This window comes from Ursus maritimus, unplaced genomic scaffold (genome assembly GCF_017311325.1).
Source record: "Ursus maritimus isolate PB19 unplaced genomic scaffold, ASM1731132v1 scaffold_14, whole genome shotgun sequence".
NCBI classification, from domain to species: Eukaryota; Metazoa; Chordata; class Mammalia; order Carnivora; family Ursidae; genus Ursus; species Ursus maritimus.
This window is the reverse complement of record NW_024423786.1, coordinates 6,984,755-7,004,286: the sequence shown is the minus strand read 5'-3', so window position 1 is coordinate 7,004,286 and position 19,532 is coordinate 6,984,755. Positions and strand designations below refer to the sequence as shown.

Genomic DNA, 19,532 nt, shown 5'->3' with positions numbered 1-19,532 from the left:
GTTACACCATAAGAAGTTTAATTAAAATACTAAAGCATTGGGACTTTTATTCCATAGTCAGCTATCTCGATGTTGATACTATTTGGTGTTTTGTCTTGAACTCTTCCACATCCTCTAAATTATAGTTGTGCCCATTTTGCATTTGGATGCCTGAGATGGTGCACTGTATGGTGACTTTAGGGAAAGAACAAGAGACTTACTCGTTCTATATTTTTGATATGCCAGTAATACCACTCCATGTCTTGAACTCAGATCGGTCTTTTTTTTTTTTTTTTTCAAGTTTGGCCTTATAAATCCTGCCTGTGTCCAATAGAGTGAGTTAACAGCAGTAGATTTAATTAGATTTATAGCTCTATGTTCCCATATGAAGCTATTTTCTCATCCATTATCAGCTTTGTATCACTGGGATATATGGAAACAGAAACAAAGTTACCAAACGTGGTTGATAGTTGGAAACGCCGTCAACTCTTGATTACCAGAGATAGTGTGAGCATTTCCTTCAATTCTTTTGCCAACTTAGTGTGCCCTGGAGAGTGGGGTCAGAATATAAAAGGGAAGAAAAGATCATAGGGAGTGGAATTAATCAGGCAAGACTTGCTGCAAGAGCTGGTACCTGAGCCGAACTTTGATGGAATTGAAAGATCTCGCTTGATGGTCACTCTCAGTAGTTAGCACCAAGAGGGAACAAGAAAAGAGCTGGGAGCAGTGAAGATGGGACAGTAGTTGTAAGGGCTGCTGAAATCAGAGCTTTTTTTCCCTCCTCTTTGATACTTTTTTTATTATGAGAGAAATCCCAGACACCAAGGGACAGAAACTGATCAGGGGGTTTCCTGGTCTTATTAGTGATGCTTCCAGCTCATTATCCAAAGTAAGGCTTCTCCACCCTGGAATGGCTCCCTTAGTAACAGAACTGGAAAAAAGAGGGTTTTGCCCTCCTTAGAGCAAAACCTCTGCAGACTACTGGGTGACTGTCCATCAGATGGGAATGTTTTGACCCTTCTTTTATGGATTCTCATAGGATGGGAATTAAAGATCCTGGTGGCTTCCAGCCATATTCTTTTATTACCCTATCTGGAATAATTGGCTAGCTTTCCCTGAGTATATTAGAAATCATGACACATGTATATTTTTAAATCATTTAGAGTAAGTAAATACAATTTTTTCCCCTATTACCATTTTTCTTTTTTTATTATAATAATATTTTTTTATTATGTTAGTTACCATACAGTACATCCCTGGTTTTTGATGTAAAGTTCGATGATTCGTTAGTTGTGTATAACACCCAGTGCACCATGCAATACGTGACCTCCTTATTACCCATCACCAGCCTATCCCATTCCCCCATCCTCCCTCCCCTCTGAAGCCCTCAGTTTGTTTCCCAGAGTCCATAGTCTCTCATGCTTCATTCCCCCTTCTGATTACCCCCCTTTCTTTATCCCTTTCTTCCCCTACCGATCTTCCTAGTTCTTATGTTCCATAGATGAGAGATATCATATGATAATTGTCTTTCTCTGCTTGACTTATTTCACTTAGCATTATCTCCTCCAGTGACATCCATGTTGCTGCAAATGTTGAGAAATCGTTCTTTTTGATAGCTGAGTATTATTCTATTGTATATATGGACCACAACTTCTTAATCCAGTCATCTGTTGAAGGGCATCTTGGCTCCTTCCACGATTTAGCTATTGTGGACAATGCTGCTATGAACATTGGGGTGCATATGGCCCTTCTCTTCACTACGTCTGCATCTTTGGGGTAAATACCCAGTAGTGCAATGGCTGGATCATAGGGTAGCTCAATTTTTAACTTTTTAAGGGACCTCCATACTGTTTTCCAGAGTGACTGTACCAACTTGCAATGCAGGTAAATACAATTTCTAAACAACAGAGATTTTAAATAAGAGGTTTGCAGACATTGCATGAAAATACATAAGCTAAAAGAAGAAAACACATAAGCTATTTTTTTAGATTGAGAAATTAGTTACTTGTATCCTTGTTTAAGAAGAGGCAAGAGTTGTAAGCCATGAATCTCTTCTGCTTCTCATGAAGTGTAAATCATTGCGTGGTATTGTCAGGATATCTTAGACCCTATGAAAGGCATTCTCTAGAGAGCTGTACAAAGTTGGAGGGTTCTGGAGGGACTTAAATGCCTAGCTGGGGGGTATGGGTTTGATCTAGCAAAGAGTCGACAAAGAATATCAGCAAGAGAACAGATACTCCTAAAACCATGTCTTAAAAAGAGATTCTACCGTCTTTGTCTACCAGTATGCATGTGACATGAGTAAAGCTCACCTAGTCCTATAAAACAGTGAAGTAAGGAAAATCATGTTCATCCGGGAAAGAATCCATATCTTTGTATTAAAAGAGTCATTATTTCTCTACTAAGCAAACTCTTCCAGTACCCTTAGAGTACTTATAACCTATCAAAATGTAATATGTATACTTCTCAGGACCATGTATTATATAATTACTTAGGAGGTCCACTAGGTTTTATGTAGACTGACACATTGTTGCACTGTTCATATTCATTGTGATGTTATCTTTTCTGGGGGTGGGGGGTAATTTAAAACACATTTTCCCCTTTAAGAAGGTCAAACTGTAGGGGAAAATATCCTTGTACCTTTTATAAGCTGCTTATACTCGTAACACAGATTAACTTCCCAGCACGTAAAGGGAATACTAGAAAACCATTGCATGATTAAATATGCCCCTGGAGGATTAAGTTTTTCCACATATTTTTGAAACCAGAGCTATGAATAGTGTTTCAGCATTAAACTTTCTGTACATCTTGATCATGGGGGAGGCTTTTACTTCTGCTGCTCTTGCTGTTAGTTTTTCTGGCTATTCAGATTTGTAGCACTGCAAAATTATCTGTGGAAATCTGAAAGGTTAATTAAGATTAATTAAGGTCCAACAAAGTATCATCTCTGGAATTATTCTAATTTTTAAAAAGTTTTTATCCATTTTTCAAACCTGTTTCTTCTTTTACCTTATTGAAAACCTGGCACAAAATAGCTAATTAGTGAGCGTAGTGGTCCAGAAATAAGTGATCACTAAGCACATAGTATTTATCATTTTGAAAAAGATCACTTAATTTTCATGCATATTTTTCCTAAGATAAAATTCTTGTTTGTAAGGAATCTGTCTATTACTGAGGGATTCGGTTACTAAATGCCTTTTCATCCAGGCATTGGGTTGTCAGATTAATTTACTGGGGCTCATCATCCAAAGGCTTTGCTTTGTGTACCCTGAAGCATACTGATCACCCTTTGCTCCTCCATGATCCCCAGTGTATCTCTTCCCTCTGGCCTGCATGTCTTACCTTACCTTCCTTGGCTCCCTTCCCTGGTACTGAGGAGCCCCTCGATTTCTTTGACGTCTCTGTTACCTTTATCCTGTCAGTGCCCAAGCTTAGATGGGTCCTTAACCACATTTCTCCCAAAATGTGTAGGGGGGGCTCCACTTCCTTTCTCTCATTCCCCACGCAGCTGTCCCAGACCATCACTGCCCTCCTCAAGCTCCATGGTCAACCCGTCCCCTTTTCTGGCAGCAGATGAGCTGCTGTCGGACCCCAGAGCTTCTCAGCCCCCAGTTCCCTGCTCTCCTAACCTATCACTACTGCTGCTTTGTTTTCCATGGCTGAAGGAGGGCTGCCTCTTCTAGCTCCAGCTTCATCAGGGCTTTAGAGCTCTTCCTCCTCCTCTTCTGAGATCTTTCTCCAGCACTAGGGAAAAAATAGAGATTTTAATATTACTTAAATAAGTAATACATGCACATGGTTTTTAAAAATTCAAGTAGTATAGAAGAATTTACAGAGGCAACTGCTTGACACCAGTTGTGCGTGTGTACTCTTCCAGAGATCTGATATGCATGAACAAGCATACACACAGCTACATTTCCCTTTCTTCCTCTTTACTCCTCTATCTTTATTTTTAAGACATTAATACTAGACACATGGTCTGGACATTGTTTTAAAATACCTGTATGTCTTGGAAATAAGTTTACATCAATACTATAGAGGTACCTCATTCTTCTAACAGATCTAGGTTATGCCCTTGATTGTAAATACACCATTATTTTGTTAACCAGTCCCCTATTAGAGAGTAGTCCCTTCTGATCTTTTGTTGCTACAAACAGTGTTTCAGTGAGCATCGTTACGTGTCTTTTTTTTTTTTGCCCATGGACAGCTGTATCTATATGAAAAGTCTTCCAAGTGGAATTGCTGCATCGAAGGGTTTATACATTTTCGTTTCTTTATGGAGAAATTTTTAAAAATTGTTTTCTATTTCTCATGTTGCTGCTTCTCCAGCCTTTCTATTCGTGCGTAATTGATTTCTTGGATTTATCTTCAACATCTGCTCTTTGATACATTCATCTCTTTATTTTTTCTGAGTTCTAAGCGACTTTTTGAGACATTCTGGTTCACTATTTCCTTTCTAACATTCACAATTCCTGTGACCTTTGCATTTTTAAATATGATAATCATTATTTTGTTTGCTTCTAAGAACTCAGACGTTCTCATATTGTTCTGTCAAGACTGCAGGAGTTTAATCTTTTTATCTAAGGACAACATGTATATTAAAAAAGTGCTTGATGGCTTTTCACAAAGTACACCAACACCCAGATAAAGAAACAAATGTTATCAGTATCCAGAATCTCCCTTGTGCCCCTTACAGTTATAGTCCCTCCATGGGTAACCATTATCCTGACTTAGATTCATTTTGCCTGTTCTTTTTTAATTTTATATATAAAAATGTGATCGTGCAGTAAATATTGCTTCTCTCTTCTTTTGTTTAACATTGTTTGTGAGAATTATCTATATTGTTGCAAGTAGATATAGTTTTTCATTGCTAAGCAGTATTCTATTGCATGAATATACCCATTTGTTCATTCATTCTGCTATTGGTGGGCACTTGAGGAGTACCTAGTTTGGACTGTCATGAGTAGTGCTGCTATGGACGCCTTGTTTGGATCTTCTGATACAGAACTGCATACCTTTATTTGTAGGGTATATATTTCTAGCAGTATAATTGTTTGATCACAGGGCACATAAGTGTTAAGCCTCTAAAATGGCTTTCTCATTTTGCACTCCTGTGGGAATCCCAGTTCTACATTCTTGTCAGTACTTGGTATCTTCTTTTTTATTTTAGCCGTTTTGGTAGATATGAAGTGAGATTTCATTATGGTTTTAGTTTACATTTCCCTAATCACTTGTAATGTTGAGCAACTTTTCATATCTTTATTGGCCATTCGGATATCCTCTTTTGTGACATGCCTGGTGAAACTTATTTTTACATTTTTAAACTATTCTGTTTTTTAAAAAAAAAAAACATATGGCTGGCTGGTAGATCATGTTTCCCATCCATTTGTCCCTTTCTTTGTCTTTATCCTTTTTCATTTTTTTCTTGGCTCTTTTCTGGCCTGTTTTCTTTTTTCCCCTAACAAGTGAACTTTGGAAGTAGGAACGCCAGCTTTTCTAGAATTTTTAGTGAATTTGCATGAAACTTAAATTTGAGAACAATTGTCATCTGAATTGGAAAACGATATTGTCATTGTTTCTAAGAAGGGAAAATGATAAATGCTAAGCCCTCCCAGGTTTTGCCCTCCAGATTGCATTATTATCCCCATGTTTAATTCTGGTTTTAGTTCCATTTTTGACAAGTGCTTGTAGAAGTGAAAATCTTGTAATATGCTTTTAAAATTTGCAGCCCCTTTTAAAAAATGTAAATGTTTTACAGGTTCTTGATCAATATGAACGAGAAGGATTTAATTTCCTAGCGAAGGTGTTTAATTCTTCACATTCCTTCTTAGAAGATTTGACCGGTCTCACTTTGCTGCATCAAGAGACCCAGGCTGCTGAGGTAAGAATAAAGCAAGCTTTCCTTACTGAGGGCTGGTGTGTTTGAAACCTACTTGGTGCTCAGATTTATGGAACAGAAAGGAAGCGGTGAGTTATAATTTTTTTTCCTTAGAACAAACATCGCTAAATAAGTCTGCTAGTTATCAGAGAAGAAGGAACCTTCTGCAGTTGCTGGATGTTGATGTGTGATTGTTGCATAGTAGGTGCCCAATGCACATAATTAAAGGGGGTGTGGGTTATGGATTTTCAAGCATCTCTGGTCCTTTCTGAAGAACAACATGCCTGTGGCCATGGGAGAGTTGGCTCTGATGTCCACACATCAGAATGTAAGACAGGGAAGACTGGGCTCTGGCCGTGTTCTTCAGAGAGAATATGCCTGGATTTTATTTCATAATTGGATACATCTTCTTAGGTCACCGAACTCTACTATAAAATAGCTTCCCCAGTCACAACCTGAGAAAATTACGCTTTGCTTGTCAATTAGAATATATTGCAGATCTTAATTTCCTGTGAAGAAGTTCTTAGGAGAAATGTGGCCTGTCTTATCATTTCCACAAGCTACATAAAGAAAACCTTGAGTGCCTGTGTCCCACAGGAGTGGAACACTTGTAAAGATGCCATTAGTCCCGTTGTCTAGTTTTTGATGACCATCCCATACCCACCCCTGCCTGGAGTTGTGTGTCTTCACCACTGGGGCAGGCCCCAGCGGTCAGTGAGTAGACATTCAGGCCCGATACTGGACTAGCTGGTGGCAAACTAAGGCTGCTGTTGGGAAGATTGAGCTAGTAGCACTGAGTAAAGAAAATCAGAACTACCAGAGTCACATCCTTTGAAGCTTTCAGCAGATTGAGGTAAGAGTTTTAGGCACACCAGAGAGGCAAGATAGTACATCTCTAGTACTACTTTTATTTATTTATTTATTTATTTTTATTTATTCGACAGAGATAGAGACAGCCAGCGAGAGAGGGAACACAAGCAGGGGGAGTGGGAGAGGAAGAAGCAGGCTCATAGCAGAAGAGCCTGATGTGGGGCTCGATCCCAGATCGCCGGGATCACGCCCTGAGCCGAAGGCAGACGCTTAACCGCTGTGCCACCCAGGCGCCCCTCTAGTACTACTTTTAAAACCGAAATCAGTTCTGGGGTGCCCGGCTGACTCAATCAGAAGAACATGCGCCTCTTGATCTGGGGGTCATGAGTTCAAGCCCCACATGGGGTGTAAAGATTATTTAAGTAAATACAACTTTAAAAAAAAAAAAGGCTGAAAACAGTTCTTCTTTAACTTGCCTTGGTGTCCTCTGGGTATTCAATAGATGTAGTACTCCACTTATAACCAATAGTTGACCCACATAGAGTCTCTTAGCTTCAGTTTCAGAAGATGAACGGCATCTCTGCTGAACTTATAGAGACTTCGAGACTTTCCCGAGAACTGTGGTTGGTTCCCAGACATCGTTCAGAACATTATGTTGATCATGGCCGCCTTTTTATCCTTTGCATAGCACTGTACTACTGATGATAAGGTAAAAACAGCTTACAGGTCTTTTCAACCATGTAGTTGTTTGACTGCTTTGCTGAGGGAATATTTCTACCCAGCTAGAAATCATTCATATACTTCTCTTTTGTTGGCTACGTGAATTGCAACTTGAAATTGACCCCAAATTTCACTCTTTAAAACAGGGCAGATGCTAGGATAATGAGCAGATTCCTTGATGAACTCTGACTTGTTTTGCATTTTAGCTGGTCAAGCATTCATAGCCTTTTCAAAGACCCAGGAAGAGTAGGGGAAGTTTGAGAGCAATAGTGACTAAATAGATGGTAGGGCAGAAGGGGACATGGTTTCATCCACAAGTCGGAGTTTTCTTTTTGAAGTTTTCCTCCATTAAATTATATTTATAGTTTTGGAATCATAAGCCACAGATCAAATTTTTGATTAGAGATGGTAGACTGGTTGGCCTGTGAGCCAGATATGGCTCGCAGGTGTGTTTTGTTTGGCCTGCCCTGTGTGCTAAATTCTGAATAAAGTCAACATTTAAAACTTACAAGTTTTACATAAAAATCTGAATTTTCCCATTTCTGACTTCTTTGAAAAATCAGATCTGGCAAGCCCAGACCTGCATTTCTTTTTTTTTTTTTTTTTTTAAGATTTTATTTATTTATGTGACAGAGAGACAGCCAGCGAGAGAGGGAACACAGCAGGGGGAGTGGGAGAGGAAGAAGCAGGCTCCCAGCGGAGGAGCCTGACGTGGGACTCGATCCCAGAACGCCAGGATCACACCCTGAGCCGAAGGCAGACGCTTAACGACTGCGCTACCCAGGCGCCCCGACAGGCCTGCATTTCTTAATAGTGATGGTTAGCTGGAGCCAGGATGCAAATTTATAGGTAAATAATGTACTTTATATGAAATTTAAAGGTATAAACAATATTCTGCATGTAAAGGAAATCTTCTACACTTGTCCCTTGCCACCCAGTTTCCTTTCTGAAGATACACGCTGTTGTTTTTTTTACCCAAAGTTATTTTTTAGGTGATTTTCTCCATTTAAATGATGCTCTTGAGGTAATGACCCTTACAGGTGTTAGAATTTGCAATCCTTACCTTAGAGAAGGAGCGTTATTTTTCTTAAAAAGCTTTGAATAGGGCTGTGGTTTTTCTTTTTAATTAAAATTTTTTTTTTGTCTTTTTATTTCATCTTATTTCCCATCATAATAAGTGTACTCTTCCTGCCTCAAACCCCATTTCCCCTATGCCTCCACCCAAGTCCCCTCTGGTAACCATCAGTTTTCTATAGTTAAGAGTCTGTTTCTTGGTTTGTCTCTTTTTTTCTTTGTTTTTGTTTCATTTCTTAAATTCCACGGAAGACTGAGATCATATGGTATTTGCCTTTTTCTGTTTGACTTATTTCACTTCCCATTATACCCTCTAGCTCTATCCATGTTGTTGCAAATGGCAAGATTTCATTCTTTTTTATGGCTGAGTCAGATTCCACTGTATATATACCACATCTTCTTTATCCATTCATCAGTCAGTAGACACTTGGGCTGCTTCTGTAGTTTAGCTATTGCAAATAATGATACAGTAACCACAGGGGTGCATGTATCCCTTTCAATTAGTGGTTTTTTATTTGGGGGGTAAATACTCAGTAGTGCAATTAATGGATTATAGGGTAGATATATTTTTAACTTTTTGAAGAACCTCCATAATGTTTTCCAGTTTGCATTCCCACCAACAGTGCACAAGAGTTCCTTTTTCTAATGTGCCATTTTAATTCCTTTTTCTCCACATCCTTGCCAACACTTGCTGTTTCTTACGTTTTTGATTTTAGCCATTCTGACAGATGTGAGATAATATCTCATTGTGGTTTTGATTTGCATTTTCCTGATGCTGAGTGATATTGAGCATCTTTTCATGTGTTTGTTGGCCATCTGGATGTCTTCTTTGGAGAAGTGTCTGTTCATGTCTTCTGCCCATTTAATTGGATTATTTGTTTTTTGGGTATTAAGTTGTATCAGTGCTTTATATATTTTGGATACTAACGCTTTATTGGGTATGTCATTTGCAATTATCTTCTCCCATTTGCAGATTGTTTCCTTAATTTTGTAGATGGTTTCCTTCACTGTGCAGAAGCTTTTTATCTTGACATAGTCCCGGTAGTTTATTTTTGCTTTTATTTCCCTTGCCTCAGGAGACATATCTAGAAAAATGTTGCTACATCCCATGTTGGAGAGATTACTATCTGTGCTCCCTTCAAGGATTTTTATGATTTCAGGTCTCACATTTAGGTCTGTAATACATTTTGAGTTTATTCTTGTGTATGGTGAAAGAAAATGGTCCAGTTTCATTCTTTTTCATGTTGCTGTCCAGTTTTCCCAGCACCATTTGTTGAAGAGATTTTTTCCGTTGTATATTCATTCCTCCTTTTTTGAAGATTAATTGACCATATAATGGATTTATTTCTAGGTTTTCTGCTCTGTTCCATTGGTCTGTGCATGTATTATGCCAGTACCGTACTGTTTTAATTGCTCCCACTTTGTAATGTAACTTGAAATATGGAATTGTGTTATCTCCAGTTTTGCTTTTCTTTTTCAAGATTGGTTTGGCTATTTGGGGTCTTTTGTGGTTCCATACAAATTTTAGGATAGTTTGGGGGCACCTGGGTGGCTCAGTTGGTTAGGTGTCTGACTCTTGATTTTGGTTTGGGTCGTGATCTCAGGGTCATGGGTCGAGCCGTGCATTGAGTTCTGCACTGAATGCAGAGTTGCCTGGGGTTCTCTCTCTCCCTCTTCCCCTCCCCCCACCGTGCGCATGCGTGCGCTCTCTCTCTCTCTCTCTCTCTCAAATAAATAAATCTTTTTTAAAAATTTAGGATTGTTCTAGTTCTGTGGAAAATGCTGTTGGTATTTTGATAGGGATTGCACTAAATCTGTGGATTGCTTTGGGTAGTATAGACATTTTAAATACAACGTTTGTTCTTCCAACCTGTGAGCGTGGAATGTCTTTCCATTTCTTTGCGTCATCTTGAATTTCTTTTATCAGTGTTTTCTAGCTTTTAGAATGCAGGTCTTTTACCTCCTTAGTTAAGTTTACTCCTAGATATTTTATTGTTCTTGATGCAATTGTAAATGGGAACTTCCTTAATTTCTCTTTCTGCTGCTTCATTATTAGTGTATAGGAATGCAACAGATTTCTGTATATTGATTTTGTGTCCTGCAGACTTTACTGAATTCATTTATCAATTCTAGTAGTTTTTGGTGGAGTCTTTTGGGTTTTCTATACAGAGTATCATGTCATCGGCAAATAGTGAGAGTTTTATTTTTTCCTCACCAATTTGGATGCCTTTTATTTCGTTATGTTGTCTAATTGCTGTGACTAGGACTTATAGTACTATATTGAATAAAAGTGGTAAGAGTGGACATCTTTGTCTTGTTGGTGACGGGAAAAGCTCTTGGTTTTTCACCATTGAGTATGATGTTGGCTGTGAGCTTTTAACAGAAGGCCTTCATTATGTTAAGATAGATTTCCTCTAGGGGCGCCTGGGTAGCGCAATCGTTAAAGCGTCTGCCTTTGGCTCAGGGCGTGATCCCGGCGTACTGGGATCGAGTCCCACATCAGGCTACTCTGCTATGAGCCTGCTTCTTCCTCTCCCACTCCCCCTGCTGTGTTCCCTCTCTTGCTGGCTGTCTCTCTGTCACATAAATAAATAAAATCTTTAAAAAAAAAAAAAAAGATAGATTTCCTCTAGACCTACACTGCAGAGGGTTTTTTTGTTTGTTTGCTTGTTTTTTATCATGAATGGATGTTGTACTTCATCAAGTGCTTTCTCTGCGTCTATTGAAATGATCATATAGTTTTTATCCTTTCTCTTATTGATGTGATGTATCACGTTGATTTGTGAATATTGAACCATGCTTGCATCCCAGGAATAAATCCCACTTAGTCATGTTGTATGATTTTTTAAATATATTGTTAGATTCTGTTTGCTCATATTTTGTTGAGGATTTTTGCATCTATATCTGTGAGAGATTTGCCTGTAGTTCCCATTTTTGTGGCGTCTTTATCTGATTTTGGTGTCAGGATGATACTGGCCACATAGAGTGAATGTGAAAGTTTTCCTCCTCTTATATTTTTTAGAATAGTTTGAGAGTAAGTATTAACACTTCTTTAAATGTTTGGTAGAATTCACCTGTGAACCTGTCTAGTCCTGGACTTTTATTTGTTGGGAGGTTTTGTTTGTTTTTTGTTTTGTTTTGTTTTGTTTTTATTACTGATTAAATTTCTTTGCTGGCAGTCGGTCTGTTCAAATTTTCTATTTCTGGGGCACCTGGGTGGCACAGCGGTTAAGCGTCTGCCTTCGGCTCAGGGCGTGATCCCGGCGTTATGGGATCGAGCCCCACATCAGGCTCCTCTGCTATGAGCCTGCTTCTTCCTCTCCCACTCCCCCTGCTTGTGTTCCCTCTCTCGCTGGCTGTCTCTATCTCTGTCGAATAAATAAATAAAATCTTTTAAAAAAAATTTTTTTTCTATTTCTTCCTGCTTCATTTTTGGGAGGTTATTATGTTTCTTGGAATCTGTCCATTTCTTCTAAGTTGTCCAATTTGTTGGTATATAGGTTTTCATAATATTATGTTACAGTTGTTTATACTTCTGTGGTGTTGGTTGTTTCTCCTCTTTCATTAGTGATTTTGTTTAAATGGATTTTTCTCTCTTTTTTTTAAATGAGTCTTACTAGAAGTTTATCCATTTTGTTGACCTTTTCAAAGAACCAGCCTCTGTTTTCGTTGATCTGTTCTATTGTTTTTTAGCTTCTATATCACTTATTTCTGCTCTAATCCTTATTATTTCCTTCCTTTTGGTGTGTTTGGGTTTTGTTTGTTCTTCTTTTTTCTGCCTCCTTTATGGGTAAGGTTAGGTCGAGATTTTTCTTGCTTCCTGACGTAGGCCTGTATTGCTATAAACTTCCCTCTTAGAACCACTTTTGCTGTATCCCAACGATTTTGGACCATTGTGTTTTCATTTATATTTGTTTCCATGTAATTTTCAATTTCTTCTTTGATTTCTTAGTTGACCCATTCATTGTTTAGTAACATGTTATTTAACCTCCATGTGTTTGTGTTCTTTCCAGATTTTTTCTTGTGGTTGATTTCTAGTTTCATAGCATTGTGGTCAGAAAAGATGCATGGTATGACTTTGATTTTTTTTTAATTTGTTGAGACTTATTTTGTAGCCTAATATGTGATCTGTTCTGGAGAATGTTCGTGTGCACTTGAAAAGAATGTGTATTCTGCTGTTTTAGGATTGAATGTTCTGAATATGTCTGTTAAATCCATCTGGTCCAGGGTGTCATTCAAAGCCACTGTTTCCTTATTGATTTTCTGTTTGGATGATCCATCCATCAGTGTAAGTGGGGTGTTAAAGTTCCCTACTATTACTTTATTACTATCGATTATTTCCTTTATGTTTGTTATTAACTGTCTTATGTATTTCAGTGCTCTTAATAGGGCTGTGTTTTAAGATAATGCTCAGCAGAAGGCCTTACAACAATAAAATTCATTGCCATACCTACATTATTTTATAGTAGGGTGAAAAATATGTATGTGTGTGTAGATAAATATATAGATCAATCAATCTGTGTGTGTGTATGTGTGTGTGTGTGTGTGTGTGTGAAGGTAACATTTTGATTTATGTATTTGATTCCTAGTGCATTAACACGTATTGAGTAATAAAAATACAACATTCTTCATCCCATATAGAAAGGTCCTGATTTATTTATCTTAGCAGTGCAATCAAGAATGCCCAGTTCTCATCTTGGGCTCTTTTTATACCTCAACTTTGGAATTGCAAAAGATTCAACCAGATAATTATATGTGACTGTATCATTTTATACAGTGTTTATAAAATATGTATTTGTACAAATACTGTTTTTTATAACAGGAATTACTGAACATCTTTAAAAAATTTGATAGCAAGTCACTGTGCTAGTAACTGAATACAGAAGTTAATGAGATGTACTCATAGTCTCAATATGAGAAACAGATGTAAGTAGTACATTCTAATATCATCAAAAATATTTTAGTCATTTATATATATTAAGTGCTCAGAGAGCAGTCACTCCTGCCTGGGGGAGTAGGGATGTCAAAGAAAACTTCACACAGAAGGGAACAAGTATTCCAGTTAAATTTTAAAGTTTAATTAATTTTTGGGGCACCTGGGTGGCAGAGCGGTTCAGCGTCTGCCTTCGGCTCAGGGCGTGATCCCAGCGATCTGGGATCGAGCCCCACATCAGGCTCTTCTGCTATGAGCCTGCTTCCTCCTCTCGCACTCCCCCACTTGTGTTCCCTCTCTCGCTGGCTGTCTCTATCTCTGTCGAATAAATAAATAAAATCTAAATAAATAAATAAATAAATAAATAAAGTTTAATTAATTTTTAATTTAATTTTTTATTGAGCTATAATTGACATATAACATTATATATTAGTATCAGGTGTTCAGTGTGTAATGATTTGATATTTGTGTGTATTCCAGAATGATCACTACAATAAGTCTAGTTAACATCCATCACCAGTTAGTTTTAAAGGATGAGTAGGCTGTCTTTAAAAATAAAAATTGGGAGGGAAATGGGGGAGGGCATTCTAGGCTGAATAAAGTTCTCAGAGGCCAAGAGTCTTTCGTGTGTTACTCAGAATCATGAGAATGTAGTTGGAGCCAGAGTTATCTGAAGTCAGATAAGGTGGGTTTTTTTTTAATAACAGCTTTATTGAATTGCAATTCACATACCATGAAATTTACCCTTTTAAAGTATACAATTCAGTGGTTTTTAGTGTATTCACAGAGTTGTTGTGCTGCTCTTACTACTAAATTTAGAACATTTTCATCACCCAAAAAGAAACTCCATACTCATTAAACAGTCACTGCTCATTCCCCCTTCCTTCCAGGCCTGGCAACCACTACTGTATTTTCTGTCTCCATGGATTTGCCTATTCTGGACATGTCATATAAATGAAATCAAACAATATGTGGCCTTTTGTGTGTGCTGTCTTTAGCTTAGCATGATGTTTTCAAGGCTCATCCATGTTGTAGCAAGATAATTCCTTTTTTATTAAAGAAAGAAAAGTTTTGATGCTTTTAAACAATCCCCTATCCTTTTACTCCTGTGCTCTATCTCCCAAAATATAGACCCTTTATAAAGGAACAATGCAAAGCTGATCCTACTAGAGACTACAGATCCCTTTCTTTTCATAGAAAGAAGCACAGGAATAATGGATTGGAAGATACATTCAAGACAGAATCACCTAGATTTAGTGAGATTGACTAATGCAACCCAATTTTTTGCACCACCTTTCTTCCATCATCAAATAGCCCCAAATGATTGCCATTATTTTAGTCTGAGTTACTAGTATAATCACAGTGCTGTTGAGATTGAGATTAACAGACAAATCACTAGGTTGGTTTCTGTTGGAGAAGGGGTTGAGATGCAAGGTGCAGAGTGGGGACTGGGAGTGTGGTGATGGGGGGAACGGAGGGGTGGATAGACCAGACTTACAAAGATGAATTTATTTGGGGTAATGGTGATTTTGAAGTAATGAATAAATGAATGGAAATGACTGAATGGTATTTAGAAATAGGATGATGATAGAGTTTGGAGAAAAAGAGGAAGACTGGTAGATTGACTTAGCATGTAAAGAAAATTATCCTGTTTCACTGAGTGCAGTGAGGAGAAGCTGTAGGGCTAGGATGCATTGAAAAATATTTAAATGAGGAATGTGTGTGGTGGATTAATTTTATCTTGAGTTGTAGCTTAAAAATTTAAAAATATTCCCCTCATAAATGTTTTTGCTAATGTTGTGTTTCCTAAAGAAGGGGTCTTAGACAGAGACCCATGTTCCTAGTTTGTAGCCCATCTAGCTACAAAATTATAGTTATATTCTACCCATGAGGTATTAGAAGGCCCTGTGGAGGAAAAAGCCCACCTACCCCCACCCAGCTTTTTGCCCTTTTAAAATGTTGTCATCTGAATAAGGAATTTTGCATGAAGCTCTGATCTTTACTTTCCAGACCCTTTTTGAGAATGGGTTTGGATACTTGGAGATTGACCCCAGTTCCGTCTTGTTTATCCGAGTTGGAACAAAAGGAAGTGGACTTAAAGTTGATGAAGCACAAGATGTCCAAGTCATGAAGCTGTTGAAGTGCTCACCAAACGCTTTTAAAACTGCTGAATTTGTTCAGGAAAGGCTCAGTGTAAATCAGACACGCAAATGACTTAGCCATCTTTTCATAAAATTTGCTGTGACTTAGCTTCTTAGGGTTATTCTTCATCAAGTACCTGTTCACACATACTGAGTTAATTCCAACTGTGGGTTTGACCACGTGCTATGGGAAATGCCAAATAATTTTCAATCCCCATGTAAGTAGACAGAAGAGTCTGATTCATAAGACAGGTAATAAAACAAGCTATATCCTTGAGAAATTCAAATAACAAAATTTCATAACCCAATTCCCCTGAAATACTTCATTCTCATTTTCGAAGGTTTCCAAGTTCCGTGACTCCAGGATTACTTTTAGGCTATGTTTTCCTCCCTCGCCTTGACTATATCATCAGTATTTGATGCTGTGTCATACACTTATGATTTCAGGATTGCAGTTACAGCACTTCATTGGTAGAATTTGCATCTTTGTCAAGTGTTTGCTAAGCAGAACTTTTTTCCTGCAGATTCAGAGATTAACGAATGATCGTTAAAAAATAAAGTCTAATGCCAACGATAACATAAGATGTAAAATCATGAACAGGCTGGCAGAAATAAAGAAGTCTGAGCTGAAGGGTTGATTCTGAATTAAAACTCGGGTTCTGACTCATTTACTACAGAATTCAGAATTCTAGAAAATAAAGTGCCCATTTCTCTCATAGCAAGAAAGTCATATGAAAAACATTATAGTCATGTGATATGACTTCATTGGCATGACAATTTACTATTCAGCAAAGTAAATAACACAATTAACAAGTGTTTCTGCTGGGCCTTTTGCACTTACACTGAGTTTTTGGCCTCTCCCCCTCACAGATGGTTTTGATTTGATTCCTGTGGAATATTTTTTTTGTTTTGTTTTGTATTTAACAACAGTCAGATATTTATGTACAGCTTCATCAAGAGCCTCTGATGACAAATATGCCTTTGGAGGCCAGTAGAAGCTGTGGGAAACCCCCGTGTCAGCACTTAGACCTGTTTCCAATGGAGAGAAATCACTGTGGGGACTGATCTAGCCTGCTCATGAATCCAGTTCATTTTTCCCACAGCCTTCTGCTAGCCCACTTCCAACCTGCACTGGCCCATTCTCAGACTGTATCCTGCCTTGATTTTTCCTTATGAAGCAATCCCTCGAGACATAGCCTTGGCCTTCTCCCCTAATTGAAGAGGAAAGGCAGAAACAGCAGGCAGAAAGCCATTTAATTCTTAGATTGGAAACAAGAGCCTGGTTTTTGAAATAAGGCTTGGCAGTATCCCTTCAGAACTCACTTTATAAAATGAATCCCTTTTATTTGCTGTCAGAGTTATCCACATAAATTTGAGATGTTTAGATAAGTTGGTGTTGGGGAAGGATCCAGTTGGAGGATAAACAATGAAGTTTGGGCAGAGCCTCCACCCTTCTGAAGAGCAGTCTTGGATGGTATAATCCACTTAGAGGTCTATGAGAAAGAAAAGAAGAGAGTCATAAATGCTAAAAGCAGAGTTGAAGAGCAGATATTAAGAAATAGAACATGGAAACTGCATCCTTAATTTTTAGTCCTTGTTCTGCTCATGTTCTCCTGAGTACTTGGTTGAATAACTTGAAAATTTTGTGTATCAACTTCCCCACTTAAAATAAAGGATTGAACCATATGTGAAGTCCTTTTTAGCTCTAATAATCCTGTAGTTTTGTTTTAAATATAGCTGGTATGACCAAGAAGTAAAAAGATGGCCAGTTTTTATGTCAAAATATTTTCAAATGTATCGAGATGATTACTTTTTATACATTTTCTGACTATTTTCTGATACCTATCCTTTCTGGATTGTCATCACTAGAGATATTTTTTGTTGCATTCTTTAGAGATTCAGATCTACTTAGAGCCATAAAATAACATTTCTCATGCTTTATATTGATTGATTGGTATGAGTAGTGGTGTATATAAATTCAAAATGGTGTAAGCCAGCCTAATAACTTACCTCACTGTCCAGTCTTGATGCCCTGAACTTTTGGCTTCTTTATAAACTATAGTCTCCACACACCGTAATCGAGTGTGTTCCTTAAATCTGCCACTCACAACCTCTTGGTACGGCTTCTAAAGATGAGCCCCAAAGCCCTTAAGTAATGGCAACATCTTTAGAATGTTGAATGTATAATATCTAAGGATTTTCTTTAAAAATAAACCATATTACACTATAATACCGATAGAGTGAATGAGTAGCCTGAACCCTGGCCTGGTCAGAAGGCCTGAGTCCATATCGCAGCTCCAACAAATAGCCAAGCTGCTGCCTCCCAGCCGTTTGCATTGTGCAGCCCAAGACCATGTATAGCAGCCCTGTGTGAGACCGTGGGTCATTTGCCTAATTTCACTGAGTTTCAGTTTCTTCATTTGTAGGAAGGGATCAATAATTCCTGCTCCTCACAACTACTGTGAACATTAAATGAGAAAGTACCTGACAAAAGACAAGTTGGAGTACATCAAAATTTAAAACTTTGTGCTTTAAGTATTTTTTTGCAAGTCATATATCTGATATGGAACTGGTATCCAGAATATATCAGAAATTCTTACAACTCAGTAATCAAAAGACATAAACCCAATTAAAAACCGGGCAATGGATTTCAGTAGACATGTCTCAAAAGAGGATATACCCATATCCATGAAGTACATGAAAAGAGGGACACCTGGGTGGCTCAGTCAGTTAAGCATCTGCCTTTGGCTCAGGTCATGAGCCTGGGGTCCTGGGATCAAGTCCTGCGTCGGGCTCCCTGCTTCTCCCTCTGCCTATTGTTCCCCCTGCTTGTGTGTGCATTCTCTCTCTCTCTCTCTGACAAATAGATAAAAAAAAATATGTATCTTTTAAAAAAAAAAGTACATGAAAAGATGCTGAACATCATTAGCCATCAGGGAAATGAAAATCAGAACCACTGAGATACCACTTCATACCTACTAAGATGGCTTTAATCTATAATCAAGAAGACAATAACAAGTGTTACCAAGGATGTGGAGAAACTGGAACCCTCATACATTGCTGGCGGGAATGTAAAATGGTGCAGCCACTTTGAAAAACAGTCTTGGCAGTTCCTCAAAAAGTTAAACACAGAGTTACCATATGGCTCAGCAGTTGTACCCCAAGGTATATAACCCAGAGAAATGAAAACATACATTCATACAGAACCATGTACAATGATGTTCATAACAACATTGTTTATTTATGATAGCCCCAAAGTAGAAACAACCCAGAGGTCCATCTAGTGAATGGATCAATAAAATGTGGGTGTTAGACTGGAAAATACTGAAATATTATTTGACAATAAAAAGGAAAGAACTGCTGACACATACTATAACACAGATGAATCTGCTAAGTGAAAGAAGCCAGTCACCAAAGGTTACATATTACAGGATTTCATTTATATGAAATGTCCAGAATTAAAAAATCTACACAGACAGTTAAAGGTTGCCAGGAGTGGGGGTAGGGGCTGGGGGTAAATGAGGAATGACTGTGTACAGTAAGGGTCTCTTCTGGAGGTCATAAAATGTTCTAGTCTTAGATTGTGCTGATGCTTGAACAGCTGTGACTATACTGCAACCCCTGAATTGTGCACTTTAGATGGATGATTTAGGGACCCCTGGGTGGCTCAGTCAGTTAAGTGTCTGCCTTTGGCTCAGATCATGATCCCAGGATCTTGGGATCGAGTCCCATATCAGGCTCCTTGCTCAGCAGGGAGCCTGCTTCTCCGTCTCCCTGCTCGTGTGCACATGGTCTCTCTCTCTCTCTCTGGCAAATAAATAAGTAAAGTCTTTTTTTAAGTATGGGTGAATTATATGGTATGCGAACTTATATCTCACTAAAGTTGTTTAACCAAAGAGAAAAGAAAGACAACATGGAGCCCCAGTGCACATAGCTGGGACTCTGTGTGCTTCCTTCTTTCCTTTTCTCTCTCTGGCTTCTAAGGGCAGTGTTGATT

At 38.2% G+C, this 19,532-nt stretch overlaps 1 protein-coding gene across 6 annotated transcripts in view; it reads left to right on the top strand.

The window, feature by feature from the left end:
• The window catches only part of ATG7 (autophagy related 7), a 233,446-nt gene that overhangs the window by 107,810 nt on the left and 106,104 nt on the right, over positions 1 to 19,532 (top strand). For 5 of the 6 annotated variants that reach the window (XM_008697881.2, XM_008697877.2, XM_008697880.2 and 2 more), the window contains one exon: positions 5,738 to 5,860. In XM_008697881.2, the coding sequence (XP_008696103.1) occupies positions 5,738 to 5,860 (123 nt within the window). Of the gene's footprint in view, positions 1 to 5,737; positions 5,861 to 7,219; positions 7,506 to 19,532 lie in introns of those variants that run through there. The other variant, XM_008697879.2, reaches the window with a different exon arrangement.